Below are 15,129 nucleotides of genomic sequence, written 5' to 3' on the forward strand. Positions count from 1 at the left end.
AAAGGAGCAGAGGCCTTAGAAGGAAAATAATTAAAAAATTAAAAATAAAAGAGCATACGACAAAACTATATTGAGTGCAACCAATCAGATGTCATTATTGCTCCGCTCTGCTACTCGCACACCACACTCTCTCTCTCTCTCCATATTAAGAAGAGGAGAGAGTCACCGAGTGTGATACCCATGTCTTGTAAAAATATATCATATTATATAAATTTATTTATATTTAATCACTTTAAATTTATCATCATTTATAATAAAATAATACTATATATAATTATGAAATATGTAAATATCGTACAGTCATTTTGAAATAGAGTATGATCTATTATTAAAAATTTAATTTATTTTTATGTAGATCTCATATTTATTTATTTTCTTCAAAATGACTGCACAGGCTTATACGCTCACGACTGTAAATATTATTTTTATTTATAATAATTTTCTATAAAACATTTGTATAAATCAATAATAGTGTTTTATTACACAAAAGCGGATGCAGCACATCATTCAAAGTAAAACTCATTAATTTCAAAACACCAATATCTCCTCAGTTTACAATATAATAAATAGTATCGGTAAACTAAGAGATATATTTTTAATTATTGTAATATTTTTAAAAGTAATTTTTTTTAATAAAAAGATCACATATCATTCATAAAAGAAGACATATAAATATGACTTAAAAAAATCAATTATAAATATTAATAACTCTTCAATACACTGTCGTAATTGACATGATCTAATAAATGATCTAATAAATAGTTAGATTAATAAGTAAAATGATCAAATCATTATATGTTTTCAACTATATAAATAGTATTCATTAATTTCATTTCAAGTAAAATAGAGATCATTTATATCCGAAGAACTCATGCACTATCGATATAATATTTTTTCCTTAATATAAGTTTTATAGAGGAGAGGATTATGTACTTTAAAAATATTTAATAATTTTAAGTCAATTATTGATAATTGTGGTGGGTGGGTGGGGAGGAGGCGAGTCATGATTGGTGCGTTATGTATGACTGCACCAGACAGTGAGGGTGGTTTTATTTTGGAAGTTTTTCAAGTTGGAAATATGATGGAAGAATTCAGAAGACCATGCTAACGTTGTTTTCCCTGGTCTGGTCCGGACATGATTGAACCTAGAATTATGATCCGAATCCCAAAATATTCTCGTTTATTTAAAGGCTGTGAAAGCAACGTCGTTTTTATCAAAATTTATGAAAGTATTTTGTCATGTCGTCTAAAGGAAAGGTGTTAGATATATAAGAAAATATATTTGTAATTATAAATTATATAATTATTGTATAATTATTTTAAAAAAATAAATTTATAATTATAAAATATATAAGTATAATATAATTATTTTAAAAAATAATAGAGTTTATTATTAAAAAATTAATTTTTTTATATAAATTTTATATTTATTTATTTTTTTTAAAAAAATATATAATATTTATATATTCTATAATTATAAATATCATTTTTCTAATTTGAAAGGTTGGTGACTTTCACTATGCACTCATAAATTAATGTATTCATTACATTTATATATTTTATTTAAATATGCTCGTACATAAAAAAATATTATATATTTATAAATCAATTTATTAGCATAAGAGAAAAGTTAATCCCACCGAAGATGATCTCGATAAATTTTTTTTACAAAAATATATATTTAAAGATATAAAAAAATCAAAATCAAAATAAAAAAGATCAATTCATCTCGTCGGCAGCCATTCTCGTCGGCTCTTAACATAATAAATACATGATTAATATCGAAATTTATAATGTTGATGGCATACTTGAAAAAGAAAAAACGATTGGGGGTAAAATGGGAATCAAGCAGAGCTAAGTCTTTAATGACTAACTACTATAGTGACCTGTGGGTGCAAAAAAGTGAAACCGGAAGTGTACGTGGACGTGGTAGGATTTGGACATGGAAGAGATCATGTTTGACAGCTAAAACGGCTGTATCATATAGTACAGAAATCATCTACTATATATTCTTTAACAAAATTTATTAGTAGATAATTTTTATATAAAATTTTTTATAAAAAAAATCAATTTTATTAATAAATAAATAAAATTACATATTTTTAAAATAAAATTTACTTTTTATAAAAACGTACATAAAATTTATCTATTTGAAATTTATATAAATTAATTTTTTTTAATTTTTCTAACTTTTGAAAATGACAAAAAATCACCTGAAAAGAAATCTTGTAATCAGCCTTACTAAATTCTGTTTCCTTTCTTTAAAAAAAAAAAAAAAAAAACATGTGCAATTTATGGTGGTTGTGAGGTGACATATCTGATCATTATTATTATTGCCAAATAAGTCATCATGGCCTTGTTTCAATTAGAGTAAAGCAATTTCCCATTCATATATATATGATAGAAGTTTATTTTTATTTGAATAAGGTGTCCACCAAAGTGTGGGTATTTCCGAATGTGACCACAAGAGAGAGAAAGAGATTATATGATTAAAAGAAATACTAGATATAATCAAAGAGTGTGTTAATCCTACGTAAAAAAAAATAATAGAGTTTATTATTAAAAAATAGTTTTTTTATATAGGTCTTAAGTAATTTAATTAATTTTAAAAAAAATAAAGCGTGAGACTTGTACATTCTAGAACTGCATATATAATTTTTGTATAATTAATTAACATGCATCCCAACTTTAATTTCAGCGGCCTAACCAATTAGTTGCCATTTTTCAAATATTTTTTAAGTCAAGTGAGGGAATATATTTAAGTTGAGAACAAAAGTAGATCAACATACTTAGTACTTTAGCTTTTTTTATATGGCTAGACCACATTTAGCTAACAAATAATGTGACTATATAGTAAGTGGTGAAAGGGATATATATGAATGAAATCCGGTCGACATTTTTTTAAGAAGAAGAGAGATGTGAATTAACTAAAAGTACTCCTAACTATATAACTTTCATTTCAAGAAAAAAAAAAAACATTAATTGACCATATTTTACTTGATGCTGATCTATGAGAATTAACGGGTTAATAAACATGCATGAGCTCCCACGTGAATATCGGACGTCTCATTATGATCTTTACAACAACAAAAAAAAACCTATTTTCATATATACAGCAGTAGCATTAATAATAAGCATGTGAGTATATTATCATGATGATCATGACTATTAATTGTTGTAGCATGCATGCTTCAAGAAGTACTTTAGTGTGTTTGTTTAATTAGAAATTACATGAGTTGCTTAATTTATAAATTAATTGTTGCATGCATGCTGAATTGGATTGGAATTATATATGGGGTAGGTAAACCCAAAAAGACCGAGCTAGCTATCTCATTTTTCTTTTCATATTTTTTTAACATATTTAAATATTTTTTTAAAAAAATATATCAATACATTAAAAATCACTTTATTAATCACTAAGTAAAAAAAATTAAAAAAAAAATAAACAAGCGGTCAAAGTGAGTAGGCAAAGTAAGACGACAAACTAGCTAGTATTTTCCTTTTCTATATGGATATGCAAAATTGCATCTTTTAGAAATTGATATTGCAGATCAAGAAAAACTCTTGCATTGGATTATGCATATTTGAGTCAAATAATAATAAAATATTATTATTTATTCTTTTCCTAATTTTTGTTTTTATATTTTGCAATTAGTGTCACTACAAATTCTATCATTTAGCATCTACTATAATTTTTTTCCTAAAATTCTATCCACTGGTGGAGAGAGAGGGGGGGGGAGATAGAAAAAAGTAATAAAATAAGATTTTGAGACTGAGCAGTGCATCTTCAAATTTATAAAAACAATATTTATAGCTATGCAAAATTTTGAATTTACATAATTCAATGCAGCCCAATTTAAAATCATATTATGTAAATATGTAGATATATATGTAGATGCATAATCCAATACTAGATTACTAGTGCTCTAAGATTTGTGTAATGGTACTGCAAATTAAATACATGATGGATCTACCAAGTACCAACCAATTAGTTGTTGAATTTTGACATTTATAATTTTTTATATATATGTAGATCATATTCTAGTAAGGCCGATTCGATCAGATTCTTATAAGTAATTTAAAAAGAAAAGACAAAAAATACCACGTCAAAGACTTTTTTATCTTTGAAAACCATGCATGACCCATCTTTTGCATTAAAAAAACCCGACACCTTTGGTACGCGTACGTAGTAATTTAAGTACCCATACATAAATTTATATATATATATATATGTATATATGTTGTTTTCTATTTGGGAAAAAACAAAAACAAAAAAGCCTCCCTGGTTGGTTTGAGAATGTATCGCAAGTTTGTTTAAGAATTCTTGGTTCTTACGAAAAAGGCAATTGAAGGTGGTGACTCGACAATGGTCCACAATGATCCGCTGTCAACGAAGCTTGCTATCTAAGCCTGATAAGGTAAGTACCCAGAAAAAAGCATCTTGATCAATCGATCGATCCTGCATGTTATTTATTTTTCTTCCAACATCCTCGGAAGCTAGGCGCTAATTTTGTTGTCCAGTTTTTATTCTTATATTTGGTCACTTCATGCATGTATGTTGTTTACTTTAGGTTAATTCGTTGCAGAATTATCATTGATCTAGCGCGTGCATATTTTCACGGACACCTGCAAATCTTCCGTTTCCTAAGCATTTTCCTTTCCAATCTCGTTTTGATCTAGCGCTAGATCAATAAATGACGCGAAAGCATGTTTGGGATTATAAAAAAAAAAGTATTTGTGCAGGATCATGAGCAGTAGATCAAAAGAGAATCGTTGCTAACTTTTTAAGAAAAAAAAGGCCGAAAGCTCCAATAAAGAATCAAATTGATGAGCAAGTGAGAATTAGTTCCTTTCTTTTTTCCTGCTTCTTTAAAACACAATGAGTGGAATTGGGTTTGGAAGAGAATAATGCATGCTGCAGGCACTTACAGCTTGTTTTTCCTTGGGGGACCTCACCTGTATTATAATTCATAGAGGCACCTTATTTACCCTCTAGTGATCTGTTCTGTACAGCTATTGGAATTGCAGCATTTTTTATTTTTATGGTTTCATAGATACTTGGACGGGAGAAAACTTCACAACTTGTAGTAGTCCAACTACTGTTCATATGATGACCAAAAGCAGAATTCCAAGGGCATGTGATCTGGGCATATTCAAGTTTTATTTATAAACGGTAGGGAAATAGTTTGAATGAATATGTTTTAAAGGAAAAGAAGAGATTAAAAGTTAAATATAATTGTTTAATTTTATTTAAAAATTGAATAAAATTATATTGATTTTTATAATTTATTTTAAAGTTTGAAAATGTTGTACTGATTTTTATGTATAAATAATAATTAAATAATATTTTATATTTAAAAAATATTTGAATTCTCTCATTTTGGAGACTTCATTCTTAAATGTTTCGGAAACCGGCCCCGTGCATCAAATAAGACAAGTTCAAGCATGCAGATGAAGGGGGCCCAGTTCAATACCTCCAGCCGATTTTGTTTAATGAAATTTGTTGTTCTCTCCCGTTTGTTTTTTGGGCAGGACCTGATGTTTTTTTATTCAGAAAAAAAGAAAAAAAAAACTGTGGGAAGAGATCATGTCATACCTGCGGCTGCCAGCTGCCTAATTCAAATCCACTTCTCGCCAACTGGTTTATACTTATTTTGTGCTGACTCTATATGCACAAAGATAGAGATACCGTGAAGGCTAATTACATTAGAGAAACCTCTTTCTATACACATCCTTTCTCAATCAATCAATAAAGTTTATTTTTCTGTGCAACTGCACCCCTTGTAAAGTAATCAATAATAATTAAGAGAAAAGTGGTCACAACTTTGAATAGTATTGTCGCCATTTCACTCCAAATTAATGGTATCTATTTAAAGCAAAACATGACTTATTTTGACCATTTTAACCTTGTGTTGACAAGTGAAAATAATCACTTGTATCCATAGATGATAGATTGCTGTCATTGGTTTCTTTTTCTTGTCTGAAATTAAATAAAAAGTCCCACATTCAACTATTTACTTGGGAATATAGTCAGATGTATCCCAACCAACAGAGCATCCTAGTCCTGATTATACACAAGATTCAGAACTCCCAGCCACGATTTCTTGCACGTTAGATCCTTCTCGATAGGGAAAGGGAAAGGGAAAGGGAAGGAAATCCATATATAGTTGTTAATTTGCCGAATACCATTACTCTTTGCTATGATAGCTCCCACTTCTCAGCTGAAAAATTGATTGTATCAAGTTATTAACGACAGCATTCAGAAACAGGAATGAAGGTGGCCAAGAATAAAAATACGAGAACGACGTTTACGACCAAAACTAAGTCCAAATTTTATTCACATTCTACTCGAGAACTTGCTCAATTGGGGCTCAAGAGAGAACAACAAATTACAAACAGAAGTTTTCGCCCGTTGCAACTCAAAAGGGCAACCAAAACTACAGCAACATATCTACATTTGAGGGATGAAAAACCAGATCTACAGAGGAATAAAAAATGAGCCCATGAGAATCATTCTATCAATCGCTTTCTTCCATCCAGTCTGAACAAGAAGTGGATCCCTTATCAACCGAACAAGATCCAACTGAACCACAAGATGTTGCAGGATGTATATCTGTATTATCGTAGCTGTCTCCATCAGATCTCTCAGACAGTGAACCCAAACTCATGGCAGCAATGCTGTTAGCAATAACACCAGCATCAGTGGTTCCGCTGCATAGACCCTGGCTCCCACCAACAAGTATGCTTTGATTCTGATCTGCTTTTGTTAGAACAGCAGGAAATACATCCATCAATGGCAGGTTAGTCCGGGATGATCCGCTGATGAGTAGACGCAATGTCTCTCTGGCACCCTTTTCTAATATGCTGTCGGTTTCAGGCATCAAAGGGTTCACAAGTTTTGTATGCAATGGATGAATGGCAGTTGAAATAGCAGGACCAGCACTAACCAAGTAGCCTTGGCCAGAAGAGCAAACATCAATAACCGGAATGTGAACAATTGGATCGCACATTAAAGGTGTGAAAGTTGGCAATATCTGATGAGAAGTTTGAGTTGGCAACTGGAACAAAGGGTCTGGCTGAAAAGCTGGGAAGTTCACTGTGGAAGCTTCACCTAGACTCGGAGGCTGTGTAGAATTCAACAAACTGGATGGCATTCTAACCGGACCTAGAGAAGAAAGATGGGGAAGTGACTGTGATTCATTTGATGATGCAGGAAGTTGCTGAGGTGCCGCTGAGAATTGTGGGGTTGAAATACCAGGAGTGCAATGACAATAGTGAGGGGAGAAAAGAGGTAACCCCACACAAGAGACTTGAGTCGTGAGGCATAAAGCAGGTGCAACAGCCAATTTCCCTAGTGACTCTAGCAAACTCGATGGGGAGAATGGCAGATTTCTAGTGATATCATTTTCTGAATTATTTGATGAGGATGCTTCAACTGCAGTTGACAAAGTAATGGTCAAATTCTCAACTGATGAAAGATGGCCATCCCCTCGCCGTCTCAATTTTTCCCTAGCGGCACTCCTGAGAGAAGACAAGTTTCTGGGTGGGCCCTCTTTAAAGGAACCGGTTCTTGGACTGAGGCTGCCTGGATGAAATGAATTTGCCTCTGCGGATTGACTTCCAATGTGCCGAGAACGCAGAGATTTAAATGATATAAGTAAGTGCCCACTCTGAGATGTATCAGACAGTTCAGTGGTGGTATCCAAGGGAGGAATAGGTGAGCCTGGAGAACTTGCTTGTGAACTACCCACTGTTGCTGCAAGATAGGCATGAAGATGAGTTGCAAAGCAGCTGAGGCGTGACTCACAGATTCCAGTTAATTCAGCAATAGAAGGTTTCCTCTCGAGTAAATCCTTCATCTGTTAGAAGGGAAAAAGAAAAAAGACTTTTGGTGAAACCGGTATCTTCTTCTCAAATCAAAACTGGAAAATCTTAGGGTCAAACAACCTGAAGCCTCAGGGCCCACTCAAATTATCATGACACAGTAGGTGTGTGTGCATGCATGTTCTTTCATGTAGTCATACACACCTTTACAAGCAATTCAACTCCCAAAAGCTTTGACTTCTCTGAGCACCAAAAGTATACAACCTGGCCACCTGGGATCTTTATAAGAAAGGATCGGCCAGAATTATCTGCTGGGATCTCATCCACTGCTACTAAAGACTGGGACTTACTACTCAAGGTAAATAATCTCTCCGTCTCACCATTGTCTCCAATGAATGAGAGGCGCAGATCAGATGTAGGCAAAACCGTAAGATTCAGATTTCCCCTGCAACAATGGAGAGGAGAGAATGACTTGGGAACATTGAACAGAGAAATAATTAGCAATACTACATCTAACAAAGTAAATAAGCAGACCGTACAATGTATTGTCTGGATTGTTATCAAGAGCAAATGAAAACAGCGTACATAATTAAATTTAATGTCTAATCCAATATTAACTTCACCTATTATTCAGTTTTTAATATAAACCATACCGCATGACAATAAATAAAGTTTAATCACATAACTTTATGCTTAATTTATCTATTAAAAGCTTTGACTGACAAAGAAACCCAAAGCATGTCATCTCGTATCTATTTTCACTTCTGAAAATAAACACAACTAGTAATAAATCCTAGTGGAGACAATGGCAGCAGTGACACTAGATGAGGTCAAATAAACTGAGAAAGAGATCATGCTCCTCATATTATCCATAAAAGAAAATTTTCATTTCGTTTTTTGGATTTTCAACCTCAAAATTATTGAAATTGAAAAAACCAAAAGATCCCACTGGTTTAAATTTCTCCAAACTTGGGTGAATGTAAATGTCACCGAGCCAAAGTTTAAGGATAGCTCCTAATTGACCATTCTTTTTTTCTTTGGGTTTATATACTGACCAGTTTGAACCGTTACTTATGAAACATTCTTAATTATATTCAAACTTCTGCAGCGACAGACAGTACAGATACTAAAGAGAACATTGACAGAAAGAACACTAATTAAGACAGAAAAGGGATATATCCAATAATTACTCATATCCTTAAACCAGTTGAAAGATTAATAACAGAGATGCATAGAATGAAACATCTTTTCCAGTCACATGAACTTAGAATCGTGAGCATATAGGATGAGGCCTTTCACACTGAAATTGACTTCCAATTAAAAGCAAGGACCCTATATATCCAAAAAGCAGCAGCAAGCTATATAATACAGGAGCATGAAACTACCTTTACTTCGTCTTAATTCAGAGATCATAATAGAATACGCCCACTTTACCTACAAGTCAAAAGATATATTTATTTGGAATAATGAACAATTTCACCATCAGCTAGAATTTCTATTAATCATCAACAAGGATACACTTTCCAAAAATATTATATTTGGATTAAACTTGACGGTAGAAGAGTTCAAGAACTCAAAACTAAACTCCATCATTCAAACTTAGCGGTACATTAACATGTGCAGTATGCTGCAAAACGTCAGAATATTATTGACATGATATATATTTCACACCAACTGTCTGCATAGAATATCAAAGGCATAATTGTGCAATGAATTACATTAAATAACTTCAAAAGGCCCTTGTATATGTCCCGTGTACTTGGCTTCGGATCCGGCTTGCCTCCTGTTGAGAAAATAACAGGACATCTCCCGTTATGAAAAAAATCCAGGGGACCAAACAGCTCATTTTTCCATGGCCACAAACTAGAAAAAACAGTCATGTCAGAAAAATCCCCATCTAATTCCTTTTTGTACAAAGTTTATTTTTAAGAGGGAGAAGGGGGGGAAGGGGGAGGGGGTCCTTCATTTTTCAACCCTTTTCAGCTTCATTTGGATTTTTTCGTTTGGATGTTTCACCCTCTTGGTTAAAATCATTGATGACTCTTAATATATATATATATATATATATATATATATACACGTATATGTTTCAAGTATTGGTACTGTCTCCCATGTATAGCTAGTTTTACAGCATTAATCCACAGGCGATGATGGGAAAGAAAGTCCCTCTTGCATGGGCACATAAGAGAGCAGCCATTGGATTTCATAACAGGAGATGTCCTGTTATTTTTCCAACAGGAGGCAAGCCGGATCCCTTGGCTTCACCTATTTTCAATATAATACTTATTTGCTGATAAAAAAAAAATCAAAAAATCAAAAGGCCCAACACTTTTTTATAAATAAAAGGCCCAATACATTGTCCATAAATGTATTTCCAACAGGTGATACAAAAAAACATAAACTTCAATTGAACCTTCATAAAATTCACAAGAAAAATGAGATTGGCTGTTAAAAATTTCTAATTTAAAACACAACTTAATATTGATGATGTACGTAAAATGAACTTGTCCCTACTGTAAGTGGATCACCAGTACATCATTTAACTTGAATCATGCTCGAAAAAGTTATAATTGACAGAGTAATATTACTTTAAACATTCAAGTGACCTATGCTGCAACAAGTGATGAATCATACAGATACTTAAGATGGTTGTTGCCTTAGAACGCTAAATCAAATTAAAGTTTCCATTAGGAGAAAAAAAATATATATATGAAAAAGGGAAAGACGCAATAGAGCTGAAAAGAAGCATCACTTTCAACGACTTGAAACACAACAAGATTGTAAAAGCTATAAAAATTCATATGCAAAGGTATCAAGCACCCCATTCCTCACCACGTGCATATCAAACATATAGTCGCACCGATATCTATGTTAGTAAGATTACCTTGTAGCAGTTGGGAACAAGACAGTTCCTTGCTTGCAGATCTTTCCCACTCGAAGAGAAACTAGAGGTATACAGAAGCATCTCGCTAGCATACCAACCTCTGCCGGCTCAAAATGCTGCTCATCAAATGCAAAAATAAACTCGTCAGTTTGAGTTGATGACAGAAATGCCGAAACAAGAAATAAATAAAACATGAAAGCAAACTATGACGGCCAGAACTACTTATATGGAATCATCAATTTAATACTACGCAAAATTAATCTTATGCATGTTTTTACTCTCGGCAAATTCGTGAACCCGTGCAATTGTCATCGGTCACCAAACCAATTCCTACATAGAATCGCCAATCAAACTTCCACCACGGTAGCGGTGAACTTTTTAATGAAAAAGTATCTAAAAGTATACGAACTTGAATCCCTAGTAATCAAATTATCTTCTAATCAGGTACATACCCGACTTAAATGAGCCAGCAGGCAATCCTCGGCGACTCCATTCGAAGCATTCATCTTCAACAACGGTTTCAACCTCTCATCGGCGCGACAAGCCCCGATCACTTGCATATCCAGAGCCCGAAGCCACTGCAGAACCCTGTCCTCGCGATCGCTCTGCTGAAGTAACAGATCTCCATCCCCTCCGTAAACAAGAACATCCGTCAACCGGTCCGTGAGCCCAGTCTCGGTCCTCGACCCGCCGTTCTCTCGCGAACCAGAAGAACTCGCACCCGATTCGACGCCACACGAAGAGAGCGCATCCATAGACGAGTCTTCGGAGTCCTCGTCTCCGTATTGGTTCGCGCGTTCAAGACCCTGGATCTTGTCTTGGTTTCTAGAATTCGACATATCCAATATCAGAAACCACCCCTGGCAAAAGTCGAAGAACCGACGCACAGATTGAAAACCCGAGCTTCAAAATCTTAAATCGGAATCAGAAACCTTAGAAACAGTCTGGAATCTTTGAGATATCGATCGCCGTGAGACGCGTGAAATAGAAGGGGGGGGATTTCTGGAGAGACAGCAACGAGAAACAAATTTGTATCTGCAACGAACGGGATATGGCGGACTGCAAATCGGTCTATGAAATGTGATTTTTTGCATCGGTTTTTAAGTCCGCGCATGCACGGTGGCAATGTGTGTGCCCCACGTCAGCTTACTCACAGTGGGCCCTACTAAATTTTCGGTGCTACCAAGACCAATTTGGTCTTTTTTATTATTTTTTTATCATTTTTTTCATATTTTTAAACATCTAAAAAATTTATAAAATTATAAAAAAAATTATTTTCTTAATTATTAAATAAAAAAAAATTATCGATCCATCATGGTGAAAGTAGTTTTTCTACTGTATTTACAAAGATAAGGAGTAGGGAAAAGCTAAACCTGCCAAGGATGGGTCTCGATACAAAGATTTTTTTTTTATTTAATGATTAATAAATTATTTTTTAATAATGTAATGAATTTTTTTTAAGATATTTAAAAATATGAAAAAATATTGAGGATGGGTCCTGATAAAAAAAAAATATTTAGTGATTAAAATATTATTTTTAATAATATTATGAATTATTTTTAAAGATATTTAAAGATATAAAAATAATTAAATTAAAAATAATTAAATAATCCTATCGGAAGCCATTCTCAAGCTACACCATCGGTGGGTGTAGCATGGCTGTAATGAGTAATAGATTAAGTATTAGGTTGAAAATAGAATGATCTATTATTTAAAATAATATTTATAATCTTAGAGTATGTAATATTTACGTATTTAAAAAAAAATATGAATAAATTTGAAATTTATAGAAAAAAATTATTTTTTTAATAGTGACACTCATTTTTTTAAAAGAAAATATATTTACAACTATGAATTGTGCAATCGCCGTGTAATCGCTTTAAAAAATATGAATAAAATATGAGACTCACATAAAAAAATTAATATTTTAATAGTAGATGTTATTCTTTTTTAAAATGATTACGCAGTATTTACGCACTTTACTGTTATATGAAGAATTATTCTTAATTTTATTATAAAATTGACTTAATTTTATGTAATTCGTTAGATATACTTTATAATAAAATTAATTTTACAATCTAACAAATTTTATCGAGCATGTTAATTTATAGGCTTATTTTTTGTAATTATAGGTAAAATATTTCTCATTTCCAAATGTAAAGTAGATGGAAAACATTATTTATTTGATAAATTTTAAAATTTTATTTTTAATTAAATTAAATTATATAAGTGTTTTATTAAGTATGTTATAAATATTAATTTATAAATAAAATATTGTACACTTAGGAGATGTTTAGATTCGAAGATGACTTGAGATGATTTGAGATTAGCTGAGATGAGTTGAGATGGATTGTGAATAGTAATGAGATGGATTGTGAATAGTAGTGAGATTTGTGAGTTAAAGTTGCTGAATAGTAATGAATAGTAGTGAGATAAGTTGAGATGAGCTGAGATGAACTGAGATGACTTGCGAATTCAAACATCTCCTTAGAGTATTAAAACAACTAAAAGAATTATTATTTAAAAAATAAATAAAAGAATTATAAATTACAAAACTTGTGAATGATAAGGTACTCACCTCCCGTTCTAATGGTTACAAACACTTCCAATAAATTAGAACGTTGAAATATCTAAATAAATATAAACACCTATAAGTTTTTAGGGAGATATGCTATTTATGGGTATGTTCTTAAGATACGATGAAATATTAATTTTTGTAATATAAGTGGATGTTGCAGACTTTGTATGTTTAATATGTCAACAAGCTAACTTATAAATAAAACTATTACAAAATAAAATTTAATATCTATTCTATACATTTAGGTTCGGTTGATTTCAGAACACCTTATTTAATTATTATAATTATTTTAAATTTTTTATATAAAATATAATAAATAATTTAATTTTTTTTAAATTTAAAATAATATTAATATTAAAAAAATAATATTTTATTTCACCTTTCACTTTCGTTTTAATTGATTTCTTTTCAATTCACTGTCAAAACCTCACCTGAGCTACTTTATATAAAAATATCTTTCATTTGTGGGTCCAATTTACTGAACTTTGACGTAATTATAACTTTGAAAACGAAAATGACCATTTATTGCCCTCGTTCCGAGGGTGCATCCGACCCTCAAAAGTCAAAAGAGGTGGCCTCACGATAATTATTCCAAGAGAAAAATGAGATACTCTACTCGGGCTACGGAAAAGCTTTTGTGGTGTGGTTACATCAACTATCAAAATCGTCGGTCTATTATTTGAAGAAAACTGAGTTACACCTCACTTTTTATAATTTTTTTACCTAATAATATTTTAAGATGAAGGATATTTTTACAAAATATGAAAAATACTATATACATAAATTTTATATAAGCCATTTATAAAAACATAGATCTTATTAATAAAAAATAATTTTTTTTACATTTTTTAATACGAAATCAACTTTTTTACAAGAGCTTATATAAGATTTGTCTATTTGAAACTTGTACAAATCATTTCTCTAACTATTAAGATATGAGATTTGTAAAGTCTGATTTATTCTTACAAAAAATATTCACAATCTCCTAATACTCCACACTCTATATTTTTTTTAATTTTTTTAATTTTTTTCTTTTATCAAATATTTATTATATAAATAATGAATACAAAATTTGAAATAATTTTAAAAAAATAAACTCAAAAAAAAATTTAAAAAGTTTTAAAAATTAAAAAAAAATATTAGAATGTAGAGTGTGATGGAAATTGTGTAGCAAAACTCTTATTCTTATGATGACCCAATTTGATAACATGATTCAACAAGAATTTATTATAGTTTGTTTTTTTTTATTTTTTGTAGACCTTTAATGAGATTTGGGCCATGGAGCAAAACGCCATGTTTGTGACTCAAGAAACACCAAACAGAGTTTGCTTGAGTCTCGTTCAACACTTCACTCAAGCAAATAATTCAGTAATTATGAAATTAAGATTTATGTCATATAACCATATAAATACATAATTATGAATAATATAGCCAATTTTGACAATTGTATGTCGTTCTATAGTGTATTTTGTCATTTCTAATGAACGAATTATTTGTAACTCCGTAAAAGTATACACGTTACCAAGCCAGATTTTTCAGAATACGTTATCTTCATTTTACTATCTTAAGTGTTGTTTCTTAATATTTATCTTAATAATCAGGTTTTAATGATAGAACAAACTATAAATTATGTTTACGAGGGTATGTAATAACTTTACTAATATGACGATCATATTGCAAAAACAATTAAGTTTAGGAGTAAGTATGATTTTCCCTTATTTTAATTATGGAATCAATTGTACCTATTTTTTTTTTTTTTTTATAAATTAGAAATTAGTTACAATTATTATGAACAATTTTGTAATGAAAAATATACTTCCTTATAATTGTTAAAAAGCCCGAG

General features: G+C 31.3%; 1 protein-coding gene across 1 annotated transcript; it reads right to left on the reverse strand.

Annotated features, from left to right (window-relative positions):
- Positions 1-6,294: 6,294 nt before the first annotated feature.
- Positions 6,295-11,783, reverse strand: LOC109002725. The gene is made up of 4 exons (XM_035683179.1): positions 11,161-11,783; positions 10,709-10,824; positions 8,029-8,269; positions 6,295-7,859 (listed from the first exon to the last, which is right to left on the reverse strand). Exons 1-4 carry the CDS (start codon positions 11,545-11,547, stop codon positions 6,519-6,521), a joined length of 2,085 nt encoding a protein of 694 aa, XP_035539072.1. The 5' UTR covers positions 11,548-11,783; the 3' UTR covers positions 6,295-6,518.
- Positions 11,784-15,129: the final 3,346 nt, after the last annotated feature.

This window comes from Juglans regia, chromosome 12 (genome assembly GCF_001411555.2).
Source record: "Juglans regia cultivar Chandler chromosome 12, Walnut 2.0, whole genome shotgun sequence".
NCBI classification, from domain to species: domain Eukaryota; kingdom Viridiplantae; phylum Streptophyta; class Magnoliopsida; order Fagales; family Juglandaceae; genus Juglans; species Juglans regia.

Excerpts from the sequence above, each read along its gene's own strand:
- LOC109002725 (XM_035683179.1), bottom strand. The coding sequence starts at position 11,547 with ATGTCGAATTCTAGAAACCAAGACAAGATCCAGGGTCTTGAACGCGCG. Across the intron at positions 8,270-10,708 it reads TTGTTCCCAACTGCTACAAG|GGGAAATCTGAATCTTACGG; the intron begins GTAATCTTACTA and ends CCATTGTTGCAG. Across the intron at positions 7,860-8,028 it reads GAGTTGAATTGCTTGTAAAG|ATGAAGGATTTACTCGAGAG; the intron begins GTGTGTATGACT and ends CCCTTCTAACAG.